This window comes from Bufo gargarizans, chromosome 4 (assembly GCF_014858855.1).
Source record: "Bufo gargarizans isolate SCDJY-AF-19 chromosome 4, ASM1485885v1, whole genome shotgun sequence".
NCBI lineage: Eukaryota > Metazoa > Chordata > Amphibia > Anura > Bufonidae > Bufo > Bufo gargarizans.
The window spans coordinates 131,479,271-131,501,468 of NC_058083.1; the positions used below are offsets into that span (position 1 = coordinate 131,479,271).

The following is a 22,198-nucleotide window of genomic DNA, read 5'->3' on the forward strand; positions in this document are numbered from 1 at the left end:
CTCCATATCCCAAACGCTGAAGAGGAAGTACCCCCCTACCCACCCGCGATCCCTAGCCCTGAATGCCAGCATTTCTAAATGACTGGCCTTTGAAATGCTGTCATTCCGTCTGGTGGAGACGGATAGTTTTAAAGGCCTTATGTCGGTGGCTGTCCCACAGTACGTCGTGCCCAGCCACCACTACTTTTCAAGGTGAGCCATCCCTTCCATTCACAACCAAGTAGGGGACAAAGTCAGGTGTGCACTGCGCAACGCCATCTGTGGCAAGTTGCACCTTACTACGGATACGTGGACCAGTAAGCACTGTCAGGGCCGTTATATCAACATAACAGCACACTGGGTAAATGCAGTGGTGGCTGGGCCTGAGGCGGATAGCAGTTTGGCGCATGTCCTTCCACCACCGAGGATTGCAGGGCGCTTCAGTTTGCCTCCTGTTGCTTCCTCCTCCTACTCTGCTTCCTCATCCTCTACCAGCTCCTCATCTAGCTTAAATTGCACACTGACTAATCAAGATGTTGTCGAGTGCCAAAAAAGTGTTTTTTTGGGGGGTAACAGCGACACCTTCACCACCAACTTCAGCACAGCCAGGGGTAAACGACAGCAGGCAGTTTTAAAACTTATCTGTTTGGGGGACAAACCCCACACCGCACAGGAGCTGTGGACGGGCCTTGAACAACAGACCGATGAGTGGTTTGTGCCAGTCAGCCTCAAGCCCGGCCTGGTTGTGTGCGATAATGGGCAAAATCTCGTAACAGCTCTGGGACTAGCCGGTTTGATGCACATCCCTTGCCTGGCGCATGTGCTGAATTTGGTGGTACAGAGATTCCTTAAAACTTACCCCGATATGTCAAAGCTGCTGCATAAAGTGCGGGCCGTCTGTGCTCACTTTCAGCGTTCTCACCCTGCTGCTGCTCGCCTGTCAGCACTTCAGCGTAACTTCAGCCTTCCCGTTCACCGCCTCATATGCAATGTGCCCACAAGCTGGAATGCTACCTTGCACATGCTAGCCAGACTGTGCGAGCAGCAGCAGGCGATAATAGAGTTTCAGCTGCAGCACGCACTGGCGAGTCGCTCGGCGGAACTTCATCACCAATGGCTGGGCCTCCATGCGAGACCTGTGTTCCTTGTTGCGCTGTTTCGAGTACTCCACCAACATGGCCAGTGGCGATAACGCCGTTCTCAGTGTTACTATCCCACTTCTATGCCTCCTTGAAAGAAAGCTCCAGGCGATGATGGAGGAGGATGTGGCACAGGAGGAGGAGGAGGAAGAGGTCTCATTTCGTAGGGTTTCCGGCCAGTCATTCCCAAGTGGCTCCGAGGGTGGGTTCCTGCACCCACAAACCCAAGGTACACAATTGTCCAGCCAGGGCACAGTTCTGGAGGATGAGGAGGTGGAGGATGAGGAGGAGGAGATGGAGGAAGAGGAACCATGTTCACAGCAGGGTGGTACCCAGACTAGCTCATGGCCATCACTGGTGCATGGATGGGGGGATACAGAGGACACAGACGATACACCTCCCACAGAGGACAGCTTTTCATTGCCTCTGGGCAGCCTGGCACACATGAGCGATTACATGCTGCAGTGTCTCTGCAACGACCGCCGAGTTGCCCACATTCTAACTTGTGCTGATTACTGGGTGGCCACGCTGCTGGATCCCCGTTACAAGGACAACGTACCGTCCTTATTTCCATCACTGGAGCGTGATCGCAAGATGTGCGAGTACAAGTGCATTTCCATCACTGGAGCGTGATCGTAAGATGTGCGAGTACAAGCACACGCTGGTAGACACGCTGCTGGTGGCATTCCCGCCTGACAGCGGGGGCACAGTGGAAGCACAAGGCAAAGGCAGAGGATGAGGAAGAGGTCATCAACGCAGCTGGGGCACCGCCAGCACCTCAGAAGGCAGGGTTAGCATGGCCGAAATGTGGAAAAGCTTTGTCAGCACGCCACAACAATTAGCACCACCAGCTGATATGGAACGTCTTAGCAGGAGGCAGCATTTCAGCAACATGGTGGAGCAGTATGTGTGCACACGCCTACACGTACTGAATGACGGGTCTGCCCCCTACAACTTCTGGGTCTCCAAATTGGGCACATGGCCTGAGCTTGTCCTTTACGCTTTGGAGGTGCTGGCCTGCCCTGCAGCCAGTGTAATATCTGAACGTGTGTTTAGCACGGCAGGGGGCGTCATCACAGACAAGCGCAGCCACCTGTCCACAGCCAATGTGGACAAGCTCACGTTCATTAAAATGAACCAGGCATGGATCCCACAGGACTTGTCCGTACCTTGTGCAGAATAGACATGTATACCGGCACTAAGCAGCCATTGTTATACTGCAGCGCAATTGCTCACGTTTGTATTTTGGATATATCACACTCTTTTGGAGTGTACCTTAATTTTACAAAATTAAATTAAAACAAAAAACCTGTGTTGGCTATCTCATCCTCCTCCGCCGACGCCGCTTTCACCTACACCACTTCATAAATCCATTTTTTTTTTGTACGTGTTTTATTTTATATCATTTCACTACTTTGTCATTTACATTTTCTGGTGTTCAATTTTTAGGTGTATAGTACCACTGCTATACCTAGTACACCGGTTAAAAAAACAAATAAAAAATTGTCATTAACATTTTCTGGTGAAATTAATTTCTGCAATTTTTCTGTTACATTCTTGGGTTGACATTATACAATTTTAGACGTGAATAAACCCCTGCTCTGCATAGGTGACAGGGAATAACATTTCTGAAATGCTTCTTTAATTGATGCGCGCCACCTCCTTTGATTCAATGCTTAAACTTAAACAAGTTGTACCACATTTAAGCTTCAATACTTTGTCCCACATTTCCGCTATACTCTTTTGGACAACATTTGCGCCTCAATAGCTTTTCCCCAAATTCCGCTTGATTTTTTTGTCCCACATTTGCGCTTCAATAGCTTTTCCCACATTTCTTCTCGATCCCAATTTTTTTAAATAAATGTATTTCCCTTAAATGTGTTCTCTCCGGCCTGGAACCCTGATTCCCCACCACCCGTAATTACCATGGTAAGCACATAAAAGCACATCGAAAGTTGATAGAGCAGATATCAAATTGGATTGTTAACATCACGGGACGTGCGACATGGTGGGGTGGTAAGTATGCACACGCCTACACAAACTAACTGACAGGGGTCAGCCCCTGCAACATCTGGGTCTCCAAATTGGGCACATGGCCTGAGCTTGCCCTTTACGCCTTGGAGGTGCTGGCCTGCCCTGCAGCAGGTGTATTGTCTGAACGTGTGTTTAGCATGACTGGAGGGTTATATTTCCCAATGTTTTGGGGTGTACCCTAATTTAAAAAAATAAAAATACATTTTAAAACAAAAAGCAGTGTAGGCTACCTTCTCCTCCTCCACCGCCACTTCCACCTACACCGCCACATCCACCGCCTTTCCATGACATTTTTACATTCATTTTAGTGCTCAAAAGTTCGGGACCCCATTAACTTCAATGGGGTTCGGGTTCGGGGTCAAGTTCGGGTAAAGTTCGGGTCCCGAACTCAAACTTTTTTCTGAAGTTCGGCCGAACCTGTCGAACCCAAACATCCAGGTGTCCGCTCAATTCTACTTAAACTTCTTCACTGTATTTGCAGCTACCACTTCTGCAGGAAGGCTATTCCATGCATCCACTACTCTCTCAGTAAAGTAATACTTCCTGATATTACTTTTAAACCTTTGACCCTCTAATTTAAAAATATGTCCTCTTGTAGCAGTTTTTCTTCTTTTAAATATTCTCTCCTCTTTTACCTTGTTGATTCCCTTTATGTATTTAAAAGTTTCTATCATATCCCCTCTGTCTCGTCTTTCTTCCAAGCTTTACATGTTAAGGTCCTTAAGGGGTGCCCACTCTCTCCGCTCCTCTTCTCGATCTTTATGGAACCATTCGCTTGCAGGATACGCGCAGAACCTGGCATAGTGGGCTTTGGGGGGAAGGGTACGGATGATAAGATCTGTCTGTATGCAGACGACGTGTTACTCTACCTGAATGACGGATGGAGAAATGTCCCCGATGTTATACGGATAACAGAGGAATTCGGTAGAGTCTCCGGCTATGCGATAAATTGGGCAAAGTCTGTGCTCTTCCCCCTCAATCGGATGCCTCCCCCGAACGACCTACGGGTCAGAATCATTGCTCCAACTGATCATTTAGATTATCTTGGGATAAAAATTAGCAATACTATCAGGGACTACAACAAGTTAAATATTATCCCCTTAGTCGGGAAGATAAAAGAAAAAATTAGGATCTGGCAGAAACTCCCACTGTCGCAGATAAATAGGATTGCGTTGATTAAAATGATTCTACTGCCATGGATACTATATACGGTAAGCTCTTGCCCGGCTTGGATTGAGGACAGTGTTTTCAATCTGATTGATCGTTTGATAAACGACCTGATATGGGGCAGGAAAAGGGTCCGCATTAAACTACAATACTTGCGAATGCCAGCTAGCAATGGAGGCTTAGGCTTGCCCCATTTTCAAATATACTATTTGTGTGCACAACTACAATGGTGCGTTAACACCGGAGATGGAGCATTATTGTCCCATATTCTAGGGCAACGACATCAACCCACTTATAATATATTTAATATACTTGAAACCGGAATTCTCCAGCGCGCAAATCAGTCTTGTCCCATTGGGGCTGCGCTGCAGAAAGTTTGGAATAAGATTAAGAAATTGACTCTGGCTCCGAAAATTCTGGACTTTTCCCCGATATGGGACAATCCCGCGTTAACAGAATTCTCGACACTTAATGCAAAGGAATATTGGACTCAAAAAGGTATCACATTAGTTTCACATATATATATGAAAGGGAAAATTAAACCAATAAGGGAATTGAATCAACAGACACCAAGAACTGCATTAGAGCACTATAGATACTTTCAACTACATCACGCACTAGCATGTACGCTTAAAAAAACACCTATAAAAGACACTCCAGGGTTTTTAGTATTTTGTTATAATTTACTCGGGAATAAAATTAAGATTTCACTAATTTATAGGAGATTTATTGAGGAATTAAGTACAACCACTAAATTTAAAAGTGTAGATAAGTGGAATGCAGATATAGGGGAATGTAACCCCTCACAATGGCGGGAAATATATCAAAATATCAAGAAGGCTTCCTCTTCACGACAATATCAATTGTTACAATTTAAAATAATACACCGTTTATATGTCACTCCGAGCCTCCTATCCAAAGTATATAGCAATAAGGGCTTAGAATTTAGCTGTTTGAAATGCTCCCTTGTAGCTGCCGGGATCGTACACATGCTGTGGGATTGCCCTGTGATTAGGACCTTTTGGGATAGTATATTTCAGATAATGACGGCACAAAATAGGACCAGCCCCCCTTTAACCATTCAAGTAGTTGTGCTTGGTTTTCTCCCTCTTGAATATAAAAAAAAAACCTCCAAAGATGAACAGGCTTACTGGTTGAGGGGCTTTCTATTGGCCAAGGTAATAATCCTGAGACAGTGGGTGAAAGATAGACTTCCGACAACTAATGAATGGCAAACCTTAATGACAAGAATAACAAATTTCGAGAGTATGAAACGATGTGGGGTGAATTTTGCTACTGAAATGGGCACATAGAGAAAGTTGATATGGGGAGAGGAAATTCCCTGACTGGAACTGATGCCCTTTTAGTGCTATCATTGAGGTTACACTCCAGTATACCCCACATTCTTGAATAATAAATGTTACTAAACACGGCCCACACTAATTGGATTGGATACTATAAAACTCTGATAGATATCTCAGATGGGGGCAGGAGTGCTCCATCGCCCCGCGGGGCCGCCGCACCAGACCAGATTAGATGGGATTGGCGGGTGGGGGACAATGGGGGGGGGGATGGGGGGGGGGGGGAAATGGGTCTCCCACTTTTTTAGTGTTTTTTTGGGGGTAGAGTTGATGAACCTCGATATGTGTCTAAGAAACGATATTAATGTCAGGATAACCTCGGCTATAGATGTCTTTATATATATGTATGTCACCATAACATGGAATTAGATATACTGTTTTAAATGTATTGACATATGTATTGTTATATGTGCTCCCCCCTCTATTACTTGGTATATATAAGAAAAAGAATAAAAGATAAATGTATTCAAAAAAAAAAAGGTCCTTTAATCTTTCCTGGTAAGTTTTATCCAGCAATCCTTGTACTAGTTTAGTAGCTCTTCTCTGAACTCTCTCCAATGTATCAATATCCTTCTGGAGATATGGTCTCCAGTACTGCGCACAATACTCCAAATGAGGCTCTGAAGCGCGTCATGAGCACCGCCCTCTTTCTACTGGTAATGCCTCTCCCTATACACCCAAGCATTCTGCTAGCATTTCCTGCTGCTCTATGACATTGTCTGCCCACCTTTAAGTCTTCTGAAATAATGACCCCTAAATCCCTTTCCTCAGATACTGAGGTTAGGACTGTATCACTGATTTTATATTCTGCTCTTGGGTTTTTACGCCCCATGTGCAGTATCTTGCACTTATCAACATTACATTTTAGTTGCCAGATTTTTGACCATTCCTCTAGTTTACCTAAATCCGTTTCCATTTGGTGTATCCCTCCAGGAACATCCAGCCTATTGCAAATCTTTCTGCAAAAAGACACACCTTACCATCGAGGCCTTCTGAAATTTCACTGATAAAGATATTAAACAATATGGGTCCCAGAACAGATCCCTGAGGTACCCCACTGGTAACAAGACCATGGTCTGAATATACTCCATTGACTACAACCCTCTGTTTGTCCCTCAGCCACTGTGGGACAGTATCAAAAGCCGTACTAATGTCTATATAAGCAATGTCTACTGCACCTCCGCAATCTATGATTTTAGTCACCCAATCAAAAAAATCTATAAGATTAGCTTGACATGATCTCCCTGAAGTAAACCCATGCTGTTTTTCATCTTTCAATCCATGGGATTTTAGATGTTCCACAATCCTCTCCTTAAATATGATTTCCATTAATTTCCCCACTATTGATGTCAGGCTTACTGGCCTATAGTTGCCCGATTCCTCCCTACCAACTTTCTTGTGAATGGGCACAACATTTGCTAATTTCCAATCTTCTGCGACAATTCCTGTTACCAGTGATTGGTTAAATAAATATGTTAATGGTTTTGCTAGTTCTCGGCTAAGCTCTTTTAATAGCTTTGGGTGTATCCCATCAGGCCCCTGTGACTTATTTGTATTAATTTTAGACAGCTGACTTAGAACCTCTTCCTCTGTAAAGACACATGCATCAAAATATTCATTAGTCTTCCTTCCTAACTGAGGTCCTTTTCCTTAATTTTCCTTTGTAAAAACTGAACAGAAGTATTCATTGAGGCAGTCAGCCAGTTCTTTATTTTCTTCCATATACCTTCCTTCTTTTGTTTTAAATTTGTTAATTCCTTGTTTTAGTTTCCTTTTTTTTTCATTTATGTATCTGAAGAATGCCTTATCGCCTTTTTTCCCTGACTGAGCTAATGTCTCTTCTGCCTGTACTTTAGAAGCTTTTATAACTTGTTTGGCCTCTCTCTGCCTAATCTTATAAATTTGCCTGTCATCCTATTTTTTTTTTTATAATTACTGAATGCTATCTTTTTGTTTTTAATGATTTGGCCACTTCTGCTGAGTACCACAGTGGTCTCTTCTTTTTTTTGCTTTTACAGACAAGCTTAATGCAATTATCTGTTGCCTTCAATAGTGCCACTTTTAAGTAGTCCCGTTTCTCCTGGACTCCATTGCAACTGTTACAATCTGATAGGGACTCGTATACCACTAATCTAATTTTAGAAAAGTCAGTTTTTCTAATATCTAAAACTTTGGTTATTGTGTGGTGTGACTCATCACTGTAAACCACACTGATTGGTGATCACTAGATTCCAAGCTTTCCCCTAAAGTAATATCCGATACCAAATTCCCATTTGTGAATACTAAATCTAAAATGGCCTCTTTCCGGGTTGGCTCCTCAACTACTTGCTGTAGAGATAACCCCAGTAGGGAATTTAGAATATCTGTACCCCTGGCAGAACTAGCTAGTTTGGTTTTCCAGTTTACATCAGGAAAATTAAAGTATCCCATAATGATAATTTCCCCTTTCAATGTCATTTTAGCTATTTCCTCAACTAGTAGATCATCTAATTCTTTGACTTGGCTAGGTGGTCTATATATCATACCTATACGAGTTACCTCATGATTATCAAGCTGCAAGGTAACCCAAACTGACTCTAAATTGGCCTTTCTAACTTGTATTAAATTTGATTTTATGCTATCTATCATATACAGGGTCACCCCTTCCCCTTTCCTGCCTTCTCTTTCTTTCCTATAAAGAGAGAACTCTGGTATTGTTATATCCCAGTCATTACTCCCATTAAACCATGTCTCAGTAACAGGCACTAAATCTATATTCTCAGATGCCATTATAGACTCAAGTTCATTGATCTTATTCCCTAAACTGCGAGCATTTGTAGACAAGACACTGAGCTTGTCATTTCTTAACCTATGTGCTACTGTCATCTTCTGGCATTTTTCCGGGGGGCAGTCGGACTGCTGGATTATCACTCTTTTGCCCCCCTTTCCGAGTTTAATGCTCCTTAGCAAATACTTTGCAGTGTTCACTGAGGACATTCATTACCTTGAGAGAAAGATGCAAACCATCTTTCTTCTACAGTTCTTTTCCATTCCAACGAGAGCTAACATGAGACACAAAGCCAAACCCTTGGTTCAGACACCATTCACTAAGCCATACATTGAATTCCTTAATTTGCATCTTCCACTCATGCTGAAGGTTATGCACAGGCAAAACTGCAGAGAATGAAACAGTTGATGCAACCTCCCGTATATCATTTCCAAGTGTGTGAAAATCTTCCTTCACCTATTAAACCTCATTGCAAGCCAGACCATTTGCCCCAAGATGGACAATAACATCCACCTCCCTTTCCTGCTTTGCTTGCCTAGCAATATTAAGTATACGTTGTCTATCCCTGCTAGTGGTAGCACCAGGGAGACATCTCACAAAACCATTTTCCTCAAACTTCCCACCTCTTATGATAGAATTGCCCACCAACAGCTGCTTACTATCAGTCCTCACCTTATCCTTTTTGTATTTGGCTGCAGTCTTGCATACTTTAGGTATGGGAGATGATTGTTCCTCACCCACTGTGCCCGAGCCATCTTCCATGTTGCTCTTGCGCCCTGAAAGTGCTGCATATGAATTATGGAGAGGCACAGACTGTGGGACATCTCCTCTATCAACAACTCTCAGTCTACCAGAATCTACAGTAACCCATCTTCCATTTCTAGGGGGCCTCTGTGGCAGTGGCATTGCAACATTCCCAGCCTGAGTTTGTTTAACAGTTATTTGACAAATCTCAGATTAAAAAAATGCAATTTCCTGCTGCATTATGGAGAGCTGTCTACAGATCAGATAGCATACAAACCTCCGAAGAGTGGAACCTGAAATACAAGCATAACAAATGTGTATAAAATTTATCTGCCCACTCGCGCTACCGTGGCCACTTGACACTCCTCACCCGTAAGGGAATCACTGCTAGGTTCCCAAGCACAGTCTGCTGCTTGGTCTGGTAAAATCTGAACACACGTATATAAAAGGAGTCTGGTTTTTGAAACAACCAGAGTGGGAACCTGCGCTGATTACGGTGTAGTCAAGGGTATAGAAACACAAATATAAAGTTGTATGGATTGGTACCTTATAGAAGAGCGATCTATGCGTGGAAGATCCTCCTTGTTATTGCAAAAACTATCCAACGCGTTTCTGAGCCAGTCGGGCTCCCTGACGAAGGAGCCTGACTGGCTCAGAAATGGGTCGGATAGTTTTTGTCCCCTGAAGGCATCCATACAGAGTGCGGTGCGGTGACGTCACACGCCGAAATTCCCGGACTTCAAACTGGTGGTTTGCTGCCGAGCCGGAGTGATTTGCTGCCGGCCGGAGCATCACTTGCTCTAGTAGGTTGAACCAGAAGCTATCCGGACACCAGCTTCCTTGCAGTAACAAGGAGGATCTTCCATGCATAGATCGCTCTTCTATAAGGTAAAAATCCATACAACTTTATATTTGTGTTTCTATACCCTTGACTACACCTTAACCAGCGCAGGTTCCCACTGTGGTTGTTTCAAAAACCAGATTCCTTTTATAAAAGCATAACAATTCCTGCACAGAACCAGGTCTACCATTTTAAAGAGGGGAAAGATTTTAAACAAACAAATCTTACTTTTTTAATTGTATCCACCTCCAGATTACCTCCTGAGCATCTCCTGAATATCTCAGATGCACTTATAAATGCAGCCTTTGAGAATGCAGCAACATTATTCATTTCTGCTCAAGTTGCTTGTGGGCCAATGACTCATTGACCCACAAGAAAGAAGCAGGGAGGAATCATGTCTTCAGATGTAAAAAAATTACAAATTTTCGATATAGCGAATATATAGCACTATATTCGAAATATTCTCGAATTAGCGAAGTTGTGATATTCGCGATTGATATTCGCTATTCGAATATTCATGCTCAACACTAGTTGCCACACTGAAAGATGAAGTTCCTTTTCATGTTCAATTTTCTAGCAATATTGACTGGTATTTGGAACTGTTCATAATTCCCTTTAGCTTAACTAAGACCCCAGTTCCAGCTGAAGAAAAACAGCCCCAAAGCATGATGTTGCCACCACCATGCTTCACTGTGGGTATGGTGTTCTTTTGGTAATGTGCAGTTTTGTTTTTGGGCCAAAAATATCTTTTGGGATTATGACCAAAAAGTTCAACCTTGGTTTCATCAGACGATAACACCTTTTCCCACATGCTTTTGGGACACTTCAGATGTGTTTTTGCAGAATGTAGCCTGGATTGGATGTTTTTCTTCGTAAGAAAAGGCTTTCATCTAGCCACTCTACCCCATAGCCCAGATATGTGAAGAATATGGGATTGTTGTCACATGTAGCACACAGCCAGTACTTTCCAGATATTCCTGCAGCTCCTTTAATGTTGCTGTAGGCCTCTTCGTAGCTTCCCAAACCAGTTTTCTTCTCATCTTTTTATCAATTTTGGAGGGACGTCCAGTTCTTGGTAATGTCACTGTTCCATATTTTCTCCACTTGATGATGACTATCTTTACTGTTTTCCATGGTATATCTAATGCCTTGGAAATTCTTTTGTACCCTTCTCCTGACTGATACCTTTTAACAATGAGATCCCTCTAATGCTTTGGAAGCTCTCTGTGGACCATGGCTTTTGCTGTGGGATGTGACTAAGGAAATTTCCGGAAAGACCAACTAGAGCAGCTGAACTTTATTTTTGGGTTAATCAGAGGCACTTTAAATGATGCCAGGTGTATGCTGACTCCTATTTAACATGATTTTGAATGTGATTGCTTAATTCTGAATACAGCTACATCCCCAGTTATAAGAGGGTGTGCACACTTATGCAACCACATTTGTTTTAGGTTTTTTTGTTTTCTTTCCTCCTCCTAAAAGATTTCAGTTTGTTTTTCAATTGAGTGGTACAGTTTATAGGTCACATTAAAGGTGAAAAAAGTTCTGAAATTATTTATCTTGGTCTAATTTTTTTACATCACCGAAATCTGACATTTTAACAGGGGTGCATAGACTTTTTATATCCACTGTAACTGCTTCCCCAAAATACTGATTGAGGGCTGCAATATACCTGTTTGCACAAAATACTGATTAAGGGGTTCATTATACGTGTTTCCACCAAATATTAATTGAGGGCTGCAATATACCGGCTTCCACAAAATACTGATTAAGGGGATTGATATAACTGCTTCCACAAAATATTGATTAAGGGCTTGCGATATACCTGCTCTCACAAAATACTTATTATGGGGTTCGATATACCTGTTTCTACAAAATATTAATTGAGGCCTGCGATACACCTGTTTCAACAAAATACTGATTAAGGGGTTTGATATACCTGTTTCTACCAAATATTGATTGAGGACTGCGATATACCTGCTTCCACAAAATACTGATTAAGGGGTTCGATATATACCTTTTTCCACCAAATATTGATTGAGGCCTGCGATATACCTGCTTCCACAAAGTACTGATTAAGGGGTTTGATAAAACTGCTTCCACAATATGCTGCTTGAGGGCTATGATATACCTGCTTCCACAAAATACTGATTAAGGGGTTTGATATACCTGTTTCCACCAAATATTGATTGAGGCCTGCGATATACCTGCTTCCACAAAATATTGATTAAGGGGTTTGATATGCGTGTTTCTACCAAATATTGATTAGGCCTGCGATATACCTGCTTCCACAAAATACCGATTAAGGGGTTTGATATACCTGTTTCCACCATATATTGATTGAGGCCTGCGATATACCTGCTTCCACAAAATACTGATTAAGGGTTTTGATATAACTGCTTCCACAAAATACTGATTGAGGGCTGCGATATACCTGCTTCCACAAAATACTGATTAAAGGGTTCGATATATTTGTTTCTACCAAATATTGATTGAGGGCTGCGATATACCTAAGTCCACAAAATAATAATTAAGGGATTTGATATAACTACTTCCACAAAATACTCATTGAGGGCTGCGATATACCTGCTTCCACAAAATACTGATTAAGGGGTTTGATATACCTGTTTTCGCAAAATACCGATTGAGGGCTGCGATATACCTGCTTACACAAATACTGCTCTTCTCTAGGGATTTAGGCACAGGGTCATTTTGAAAATGATAGGCAGAGGAAGAGGCAGGCCGTTCCGCAGGGGTGTAAGGGGTCGGGCAGTTGCACTAGGCTGAAGCCTAAATGGCAAGTTGGAGAAGGCACGTGCAATTACTCCAAAGTGCGCATCAGAGTTGGTTGAGTGGCTCACTCCCTCTCTGCTATGTGCACCCCAAAATACACCACCATTACCACCACCATAGCCCCTCCACTCGAGTCAGAGGAATTATTTTTCCATCCATTCCCAGACCTTGCCGATGAGAAGCCATTCTTGACATCGGATGAGGAGGTAGCAACGGCCGCCACCAAGTGGTCTGACGACAGTACCCAGATCAGCCCCGGTAGGGAGCTCCGCGCTGTTACTGCCTACTCCGAGATCTCAAATGTCAGTTGTGGTGAAGGTGATGACGATAACGTGTAGATGGACGTCACATGGGTTCCCACAAGATAGGAAGAGGAGGGGAGTTCAGAGGGAGAGACCATGCACGGTCAGTTCTGGCGCCCCCAGGACGCCGGCAAATGGCTCTGCAGTGTGTTTTTTTTTTTACCTGTCTGCTGCTGACAATAGTGTTGCCATCTGAAGCCTGTGCTGTCAACGTATAAGTCGCGGTAAGCCTAACACTCACCTAGGGACGACTTCCTTAAGAAGACACTTGGTTTCCCATCACCAAGCCCAGTGGGAGCAACGCCATCACAACCCACAAAGCCACACTCCATGCTCCATGTCTTGCCTGTTCTCCTTCTCCTCTCTACTCCCATTTGTCCTCCACCTTCCACCAGCCGTTGTCGTGTTCATCTGGCAGAAGGCAGGCTTCGGCGGCCCAAATTTCGAGTGTAAAAAGTTGATGACGCCGCATAACCCTCTTGCCCAACGGCTGACCACAGGCTTGTCGGAACTGCTAGCCCGCCAACTACTGCCATATAAACTGGTGGACTCGGAGGCCCTTAGAAAATTTGTGGCCATTGGCACACCACAACGGAAGGAAATATTTCTCTCAGAAGGGTATCCAAGATCTATATGGCCACATTCAGCGGCAAGTGAATATATCTCTGGCACACAGTGTCGGTGCCAGGATACATCTGACCACAGACACGTGGTCTACCAAACACGGGCGGGGAAGGTACCGTGGCTCCCGTGTGGATTTGATGTTATCACCAAGGATTGCATGTAGGTCTGCCTCTTCCTCTCCTCCTCTTACTCCATCCTCTGTTTCCTCCTCAGCTGACTCCTAATTTTCCACTGCCACCGCCTATTTCGCTGCGCCCCCCAAAGCTCCCCAGAGCCCCAAACCTAGGGAATAAAGAGATCACCTCCTAGCATTCCCTGATACTCTCCCTAAGCTGCTAACCACATGTGCAAATTTCAATGGAAGAAATGCACATGCACAGGAACCTGAGACTACTGAAACACTGCACCAAACCCTCAGCTTAGGGAACAGGGAAAGAGGCAACCGGCTCCTTCCAAACTGAAGGACTTAGTGTCTCCCTGAGGCCTAGTCAGGACAGGCACACCAAGAAAAGGGAAAGGACTTAGCATGAGATGTAACTGGAACAGGAGACCACCACACAAGCAGAGCACTCCACAGAAGAGCTATCAGCCGCAAGGAAACAAGTGAGAGGCGGAACATATAAAGAGCCACCTGACTGATGATGAGCAGCATCTACGAAGGGGTGGAAACCTGTCAGCAACAATGAAAACAAGAGAGATCTGTCAAATAGACCCCTGAGTCTTCTGTCTATTTGAACTTCTAAGATCTCTCCCAGGGCCGGCGGTGACACGTCCCAGGTGAGAAGTTGCCATTCTCTGCTGCGGCTATTGTACCTGGAAGCCAAGAGCTACACCGGTCCTGCACTCCTTTCAGCTCTGCGGTCACAGGCCGAAAAGTGGCTAACCCCGATCAATTTGACAGTTGGTAAAGTGGTGTGCCAATCTGCTGAGCGCGCTAAGGGGCAGAATGACACATGTGCCGTGCATGGCACACGTCCTGTACTTAGTCGTGCACCGATTCGTTGCCATATACTCCGGGCTCCAGGACATCTTGCAGCAGGCCAGGAAAATCTCTGGCTGTTTTAGAAGCTCATACATGGCCATAGCTAGCCTTGCTAACATTAAGCTGTGACAACACTTGCCTGTCAGATTTCTGATTTGTGACAGCCCGACGCACTGGAACACCACCTTGTATATGCTTGATAGGCTGCTCCAGCAGCAACGTGCCATTAACAACTACCTGTACGGACTCTACAGCAGGACAGGTTCTGGGGAGCTTGGTTTCTTTTCACCGTGCCAGTGGCTGCTCATGCGCGACACATTCAGACTTCTCCGGCCATTTGATGAGATCACCAAACTGCTTAGTCGCAGCCAGGGAGCCATCAGTGACATCGTACCTTATGCCTTCTTTCTGGAGCTTTCATTGCGTCGTGTCATTGATCAAGCCGTCGAAGAGCAAAAAGATGAGGAAGTCTCAATGCTGAATGAATTCCCAGGGGGTGCTACTACTGACGAGGAGTCAGAGGAGGATGGTGGCTGGGGGGAGAAGGAGGTGGAGCAAGAAGAGCAGGCTTTGAGTAGGACTTTAAACTTTTCAGGGATCCCTGGTGTTGTCTGGGGGGAGGAGGCCAAGGATGACATTCTCCTGGGCGATAAGCAGGAGCCAGGGTGCTCCACCGCTTCCAATTTAGTGCAAAATGGGTGCCTTCATGCTCCAGTGTTTGAAGATGGACCCCGTATAAAAAGCATAAAGGGCAAGGACCATTACTGGGTTGCAACATTCTTAGACCCCCAGTACAAACACAAAAAGGAGGATATGTTACCAGCATAGGGCTGGCAGAATGCAGCATTTCCAGGCCTTGCTGCGCGAGATGCTGTATTCTGCTGTTGTGGGCACTGGCAGAGGAATTTCCACCCACAGCTAAACAGGTGCAGGTACCAATCCTACCATGCCTGCAAGAAGAGGGCAGTTTGAAAATGTGTTGGTCACTTCGGATATGAGATCATTCTTGCAGCCAACCCATCAACAGCCATCCTCCGGATTTAGCCTCAGGGAACGCCTAGACCGACATTTGTCCGACTATATCGGGTTAACGGCTGATGTGGACGCTCTGAGAAGCGAGTAACCCCTTGACTAATGGGTGTGCGGGCTTGACCTGTGGCCAGAGCTGGCACAATTTATCATGAAACTCTTGGATTGCCCATCGTTGAGTGTCCTGTCAGAAAGGATGTTCAGCGTAGCAGTGGGGGATCGTGACCGATAAGCTCACTCGCCTAGCTGACGACACTCATTTTTTTAAATAAATGAGGCATGGATCTCAGGGGAAATCAACACCTGTGATGACCATGTGTGATTGAATTTCTTCATGCCAGCCCACACATATCCGCCACCACACAGAACAAAGAATGGCCCTTGCCTTATGTATAAACAGCGACATAAAATGCATTTTATGTCAGATGAATGCCTAATTTTTGGGGCCTGTACTGGCTGACAGTTACATATTTATCCTGAGACCGCCTAATGTACCTTCAGCCACATAATCACAAGTTCTTTTCTGTCAGATGAATGCCAAATTTTTGGGGCCTGTACTGGCCTACAGTAAAATTTGTATCCAGTGACTGCCTAATGTACCTACAGCCACATCATCACAAGTTCTTTTCTGCCAGATGAATGCCTAATTTGTGGGACCTGTTCTGGCCTACAGTAAAATCTTTAGCCAGTGACCGCCTAATGTACCTCCAGCGACACAATCACAAGTTCTTTTTTATCAGGTGAATGCCTAATTTTTGGGGCCTGTACTCCCGTGGCCTAAAATAAAATATTTCTACAGTAGGCTCCAGCAGGGCACATTTTTGAGAGTTTTCCTTTAAGACGCATAAAAACAACCCCTGATTAAAATACATATTTTTTGTGGGAATTTTTGCCAATCATCCCCCTCTGGTATGTCACTGTCAACGTTGAGGGACTATTTGCGCACTTCTAGTATTTGGTGGCTGCAAATATGACCTGATGGTTTTTCAGGTTCGCCTGCCATTAAAGTCAATAGGTCCCGCTGTGAACGAGCTGTTCCGCGAACATTTGATATGTTCCGGCCGATGTTCATCCATCGCTACAGCTTAGCAGCCTTTATCCCGCGTTAACATATTCTTTTTGTTTTTCCTTTTGTAGGTTTTTAGTGCTTCTTCGCTACCTTTCTGTTTTAGTAATTTAAATGCTTTCTCTTTGTCACTTATTCCCTTTACAATTATATTTATCCACATAGTTGTTTTTTTTTGTTCCTTACCCATTACTATTTCACAGGTATATTGGTTAATACTAGGTTCAGTATGGTCGTCCCTCTAATCGAATCCTGTACCAGTTGGGTAATTGTCTTTGTCTTTTATTGACAAGACCCTGTTTCATTTATGAGATCCATAGGTTTCAGTTTATATATGGGTAGTTGAAGTCCCCCATAATAACCACTGTTTCCCTTAGGGGGCATTCGCATGACCGTATTGTCTGTCCATGTCCATTCCGCATTTTTTGCCGATTGGGTGCAGACCCATTCATTTCAATGAGGCCACAAAAGATGCGGTGTGCTATCCCCATTTGTATGTCCATATGGCTGCCCTGCAAAATATATATTTTTACAATCCTTTCTAAACAGACTGTAACCCTGTAAGTTAACTGCTCAGTCATAGCTATCAACCATCCATGTCTTAGTTATTCACCCAGTGTCATAGTCCTCCCCAGATATTTCTTATTCAAGTTCACCAGGTTTTTGGATATTTTTTTTACTATCTTTCCTTATGAGCTATTCTAGTCCCCTGCTCCATTCCACTCCAAGTTCCATTATCTCTCCACTAACTTCCCCTCCTATAATGTAATTACCTCCCCTCACCCTATATTAAACACTCCTCCATCCTTCTACCCATCTTCTCCCCCAAAACAGTTGTACCCTTCCCAGTCAGGTGCAGCCCATCCCTATGATAAAGCCTGTAGCCGACAGAGAAGTTAGCATAGTCTTCCAGAAACCCAAATCCCTCCTTTCTACACCAGTTTTTGAGCTGCTTGTTTACCTATGTACTCTCCCGCTGAATTCCTGGTGTAACTTATGGTAAAGTTAACATTTCAAAGAGCCTACCTTTGAGGTCCTTGCCCTGAGCTTGTGATCTAAGTCGCTGAAGTAATTTTAAGCATTCACCACCTACCTCTAACTTTGCCATTAGTGCAAAGGTGCACCATGACTTCTGCACTAGGCCCTCCTGGTAATTTATCAACCTGATTCACATTATGTTGAACTTGAGCGCCAGGAAGACAACACGCCGTTCAATGATGCCAGATCAGTCTATTTATACCCTTAATGGCTTGAGTTTTCCACTACCAGCACCTGTCTGGCCTGTCTTGCTCTGCTGGTCCCCTCCTTTCTGGAGCTGACATTCTCCTGACAGGCTGTAACTGTCTTGCTGCATTAGTGCTCTCCCTGAACTGACACCCCCCTCGTCTGACAACTTTTCAAACTTGCTGGGGTGTGTCAGATCAAGGCTAAACTTCCTGGCATTCTTCCCTCTACTCCACCTTCTATAACCCAGCTAGCTACCATGGGGAAGCTTTGTAATTAAAGTAAGAGACAAAGAAAATCATTCAGTGCCCTGCAAAATGGACAGGGTACTATGGTACCTTAAGTCTTTGCTTGTGAAGTGTTCCAGGTTGCTGCAACTTTCAGGTCCTTGAGGTGGTGGTGCAGATTCTGAAAATACTCATTGACAGAGTATATCAAAGCCTTTTTCTGCAGAAGAGCCAATATGGAGGGTGCCATTCTTTGTGATGATCAATTAGGAAAGCCCCACTTATACTGGATGCCGTTGTGCAAGTCATTAGTGGAGCTAATTTCTTTCTGCCCTGGATTGCTTGGGATAAGTTGTCAAATAAAGAGATGGTGTGGAAGGGTTCTTGTAGTTCCTGTAGCTTCCTGAGTTGTTTCCTTATATAAATAAAAAAAAGTGGGCGTGGGCAATAGCATCACATCAGACAGTCTGGAAGGCCTTTTGGCTTTTGTAATCTGTGTACACAATAAATTATCAGATCCTATTCTTAAAGAGGACCTTTCACTAATATACAAACTCAAAACTAACTATACCTGTGGGCAGAGCGGCGCCCAGGGGTCCCCCTGCACTTACTAGTATGTCTGGGCGCCGCTCCGTTCGCCCGGTATATGCTCCGGTGTCTCAGCTCCGTCTGTTGTATTGGACTGATTTTTTTGTAGGAGGCATGTCCCTTGCTATAGTGCTGGCCAATCGCAGCGCACAGCTCATAGCCTGGCTATGAGCTGTGAGCTGCGATTGGCCAGCACTGCAGCAAGGGACACGCCTCCTACAAAAAAATCAGTCCAATACAACAGACGGAGCTGAGACACCGGAGCCTATACCGGGCGAACGGAGCGGCGCCCAGACATACTAGTAAGTGCAGGGGGACCCCTGGGCGCCGCTCTGCCCACAGATAGAGTTAGTTTTGAGTTTGTATATTAGTGAAAGGTCCTCTTTAAGTATGAGTTAGGACAAAGCATACTTTCTCAATGCAGATGAAGAAACTTGAGGCTGAATCATAGCTCATTAAGGCGCCTGGTGGTGGATGGTCTCTTATAGTTTAATGCAGTGGCTGAATTTAATGGTGAGGGGACCTGTGTTGTGCATGTCTCTGAACTCATGGGTGAACCTGTAATGGAAGATGCCTTTTTAGATGTAGGAGAGATGGAAGCTGGAGAAGCAGGCATGTGGGGAGTACACCTGACAAAAGTCAGTACGGAGCTTTGAGAGAACTTTTATGCTTTACTGTGTCATCTTGGGGCATTAGTGAAGACACTATTAAGGTGTACTGACATGCTCAGGCAATGCTGCCACAATACAGGATGCTGGCAAAGAGCAAGGGAACTAAGCAGCTATCTTGGTCAAGGTCACCACATCCCCCACAATCTCTTTTTGATTAAGCAACGTATCTTTGGAATGATTGAAGACTTACTTATATAAGAACTAAGGAAAAAGTTGATTGCAAATTAACATGGATGTAAAAATCTGTTTTAAACACATTCAGGACATGTTCTCACAAGGTAAAACCTGGTAAATGCCCCATTACAATACCAGCCACTGCACATCATATGACATAGTCAATAACAGAGCCATATACAATTTAAAACAAATGCACTGAAATATTCAATACCTTTATTATAAAACATTTGTGTAGTTTTTGGTTAAGTAACCACTACAAACATCACAAGGAAACTTCAATGAACGTTGCGTTCTTGTAAATCCCAAGGTTTGCAATTGAATCTGTAAAGTCCATGTTTTGTTTTTTGAGTCTATAGTTTGGTCATGAATTGTTCTCCAGAGCTCATGGTTTTAAGTTTATAACTTGCATTTTTTAGGTTGCTGTTGTAAAATCAATGGTTCCTCATTTCTAAGCCTATGGTATAGTTCTTGTATAGTTAAAGAGAACCTAACCTAATATTAGAACACCTAATATTTTCTACTGCCATTGTACATTTTGTTTGGAAGAGCCTACATATCACAAGTAACTTTATATTAGTAGAAAAAATATATATTTCTGGACTTAGATATCCCTTATTCTGAAATCTATAAAATAATATGCATTAACCAATAACATTGTCTAGAAAAAGCCTCACAAAATTTATTTAGTAGAACTAAATTAAAGGCTATGGCCATTTTAATGAGATTTTTTTTTATTATTGCATTTCCACTCATTTTGGGCTACAAATATTGTTTTTCAATTTGTCTTAAACATTTTCAGCCATTTTCCCACTATAGGTTAGCGTCTGTGTATTTGCAGAGTAGCAGACTTTCGGCTTACACTAAGCCCTTCAGGGAATTGCTCTGACTGCTCATGTGACTCGTTAATTTATTTATTTTACTCACATATAGCGCTGACATATGCCGCAGCACTTTACAGACATTAGTATCACAATGTCCCCAATGGAGCTTACAATCTAAGTTCCCAATCAGTAATACTTTGGAGTGTGGGTGAAACCAGAGGGAACCCACACAAACACATACACACTCCATGCAGATGTTGTCCTTGGTTGGTTTCAAACCTAGGACCCCAGCACTGTAAGGCACTAGTGCTAACCACTGAACCACCATGTTGCCCTTATCTATACACTTTTGACAGCTCATAAACATTAACTATATCACAATTGTTTATCAAACTGATAAGAATATGGCTTAAATAAGTATTTATGATCTGTCAGGACTTCACATGAGCTGTCAGATCAGTTTTCTGTGTTAACAAAAAGCCTGCTACTCTGCAAATACACAAAGGCTGACAAAATGGCTGAAAATTTTAATAAACCAATTAAAAAATAAGTTTTTAGCCCAAAATCAGTAGATTGCAATAAGAAATGGTCTGAAAAATGACCATAGCCCTAAAGCGACTGGTTCTTTCCAAAGCTATGAAACAAAAACAGTTTTTATAAGGATTTTTATAACTGCTGCTTCAACCATGAAAAGTACAATCCAAGACACCAGGTATGGATCCCAAGGCTTTCTGCTTCAGAACTAACTCCTTTCTGCATGTCCAATATAATTTGTAATACTTTGGCATCACATTTTATTAAATGCTACTCATTTCCTACAGTTTCTTATGAGATTGCTTTTCGACACACTGGTTGAAAACTACGGTTGATGTGTAACAGAACTGAACAGCTTTGCTTTATTTCAAGGCAGCGGTCACATTTCGGTCTGGGAATTGTTTCTGCAGAATTTGATTTATCTAAAAAAAAAAAAAAGAAGATTTATAAGTTTCTTATTTATACACATAAACTGCTCTAATCTAATATCTTACCTTACTACAATAAACTGTACTAATTAGTGGCGTAACTGGAACTGACTGGGCCCCATCTCAAATTTTTGAACACCCCCACCCCTCCCATGCAACCCTCACTAGTCAGGATAGTTCTCTCAGACCAGGCCAGGCAGCCAACTCTGTCTGTTTCCTACACGGACAGTACATACTATATATCACTCCTTGTTGGTGTCACAACTGTCCTAAGGACAATTGATTCAACACAGAGCTCCGTATATGTTTTTAATGATGGAAGATTGACAATATCACAATACTATTGCCAATATAGAGACATATTAAAGGGTTTCTACCACTTGCATATGACATATTTGGTGTTCAGACACTAGCGATCCGCTAGTGTCTGATGTACCATACAAGCTAATTATTACATTAATCCGTTCGGCCGTTTTGTCAAAAAAAGCACTTATATATTTATGCAAATGAGCCTCTAGGTGCTATGCGGGCGTTTTTCCAGCACCTAGAGGCTCTGTCTACCTGGCAGTTTGCCGCCCAGCGCCTCGCTCCAGCACGCCCATCTTCAACTCTATTCGATCCTCCCCCCTGCTTCTGCCTTCCGAAATCTCGCGCCTGCGCCGTTCGTCGCGGCATTCGGCGCAGGCGCAGTCAATGTCTG

General features: G+C 43.6%; 1 protein-coding gene across 1 annotated transcript in view; it reads right to left on the reverse strand.

Annotated features, from left to right (window-relative positions):
- Positions 1-21,432: 21,432 nt before the first annotated feature.
- The window catches only part of LOC122935272 (receptor-type tyrosine-protein phosphatase beta-like), a 103,785-nt gene continuing 103,019 nt past the window's right edge, over positions 21,433-22,198 (reverse strand). The window contains exon 17 of the mRNA XM_044291031.1: positions 21,433-21,492. Within this exon, the coding sequence (XP_044146966.1) occupies positions 21,433-21,492 (60 nt within the window). The remainder of the gene's footprint in view (positions 21,493-22,198) is intronic.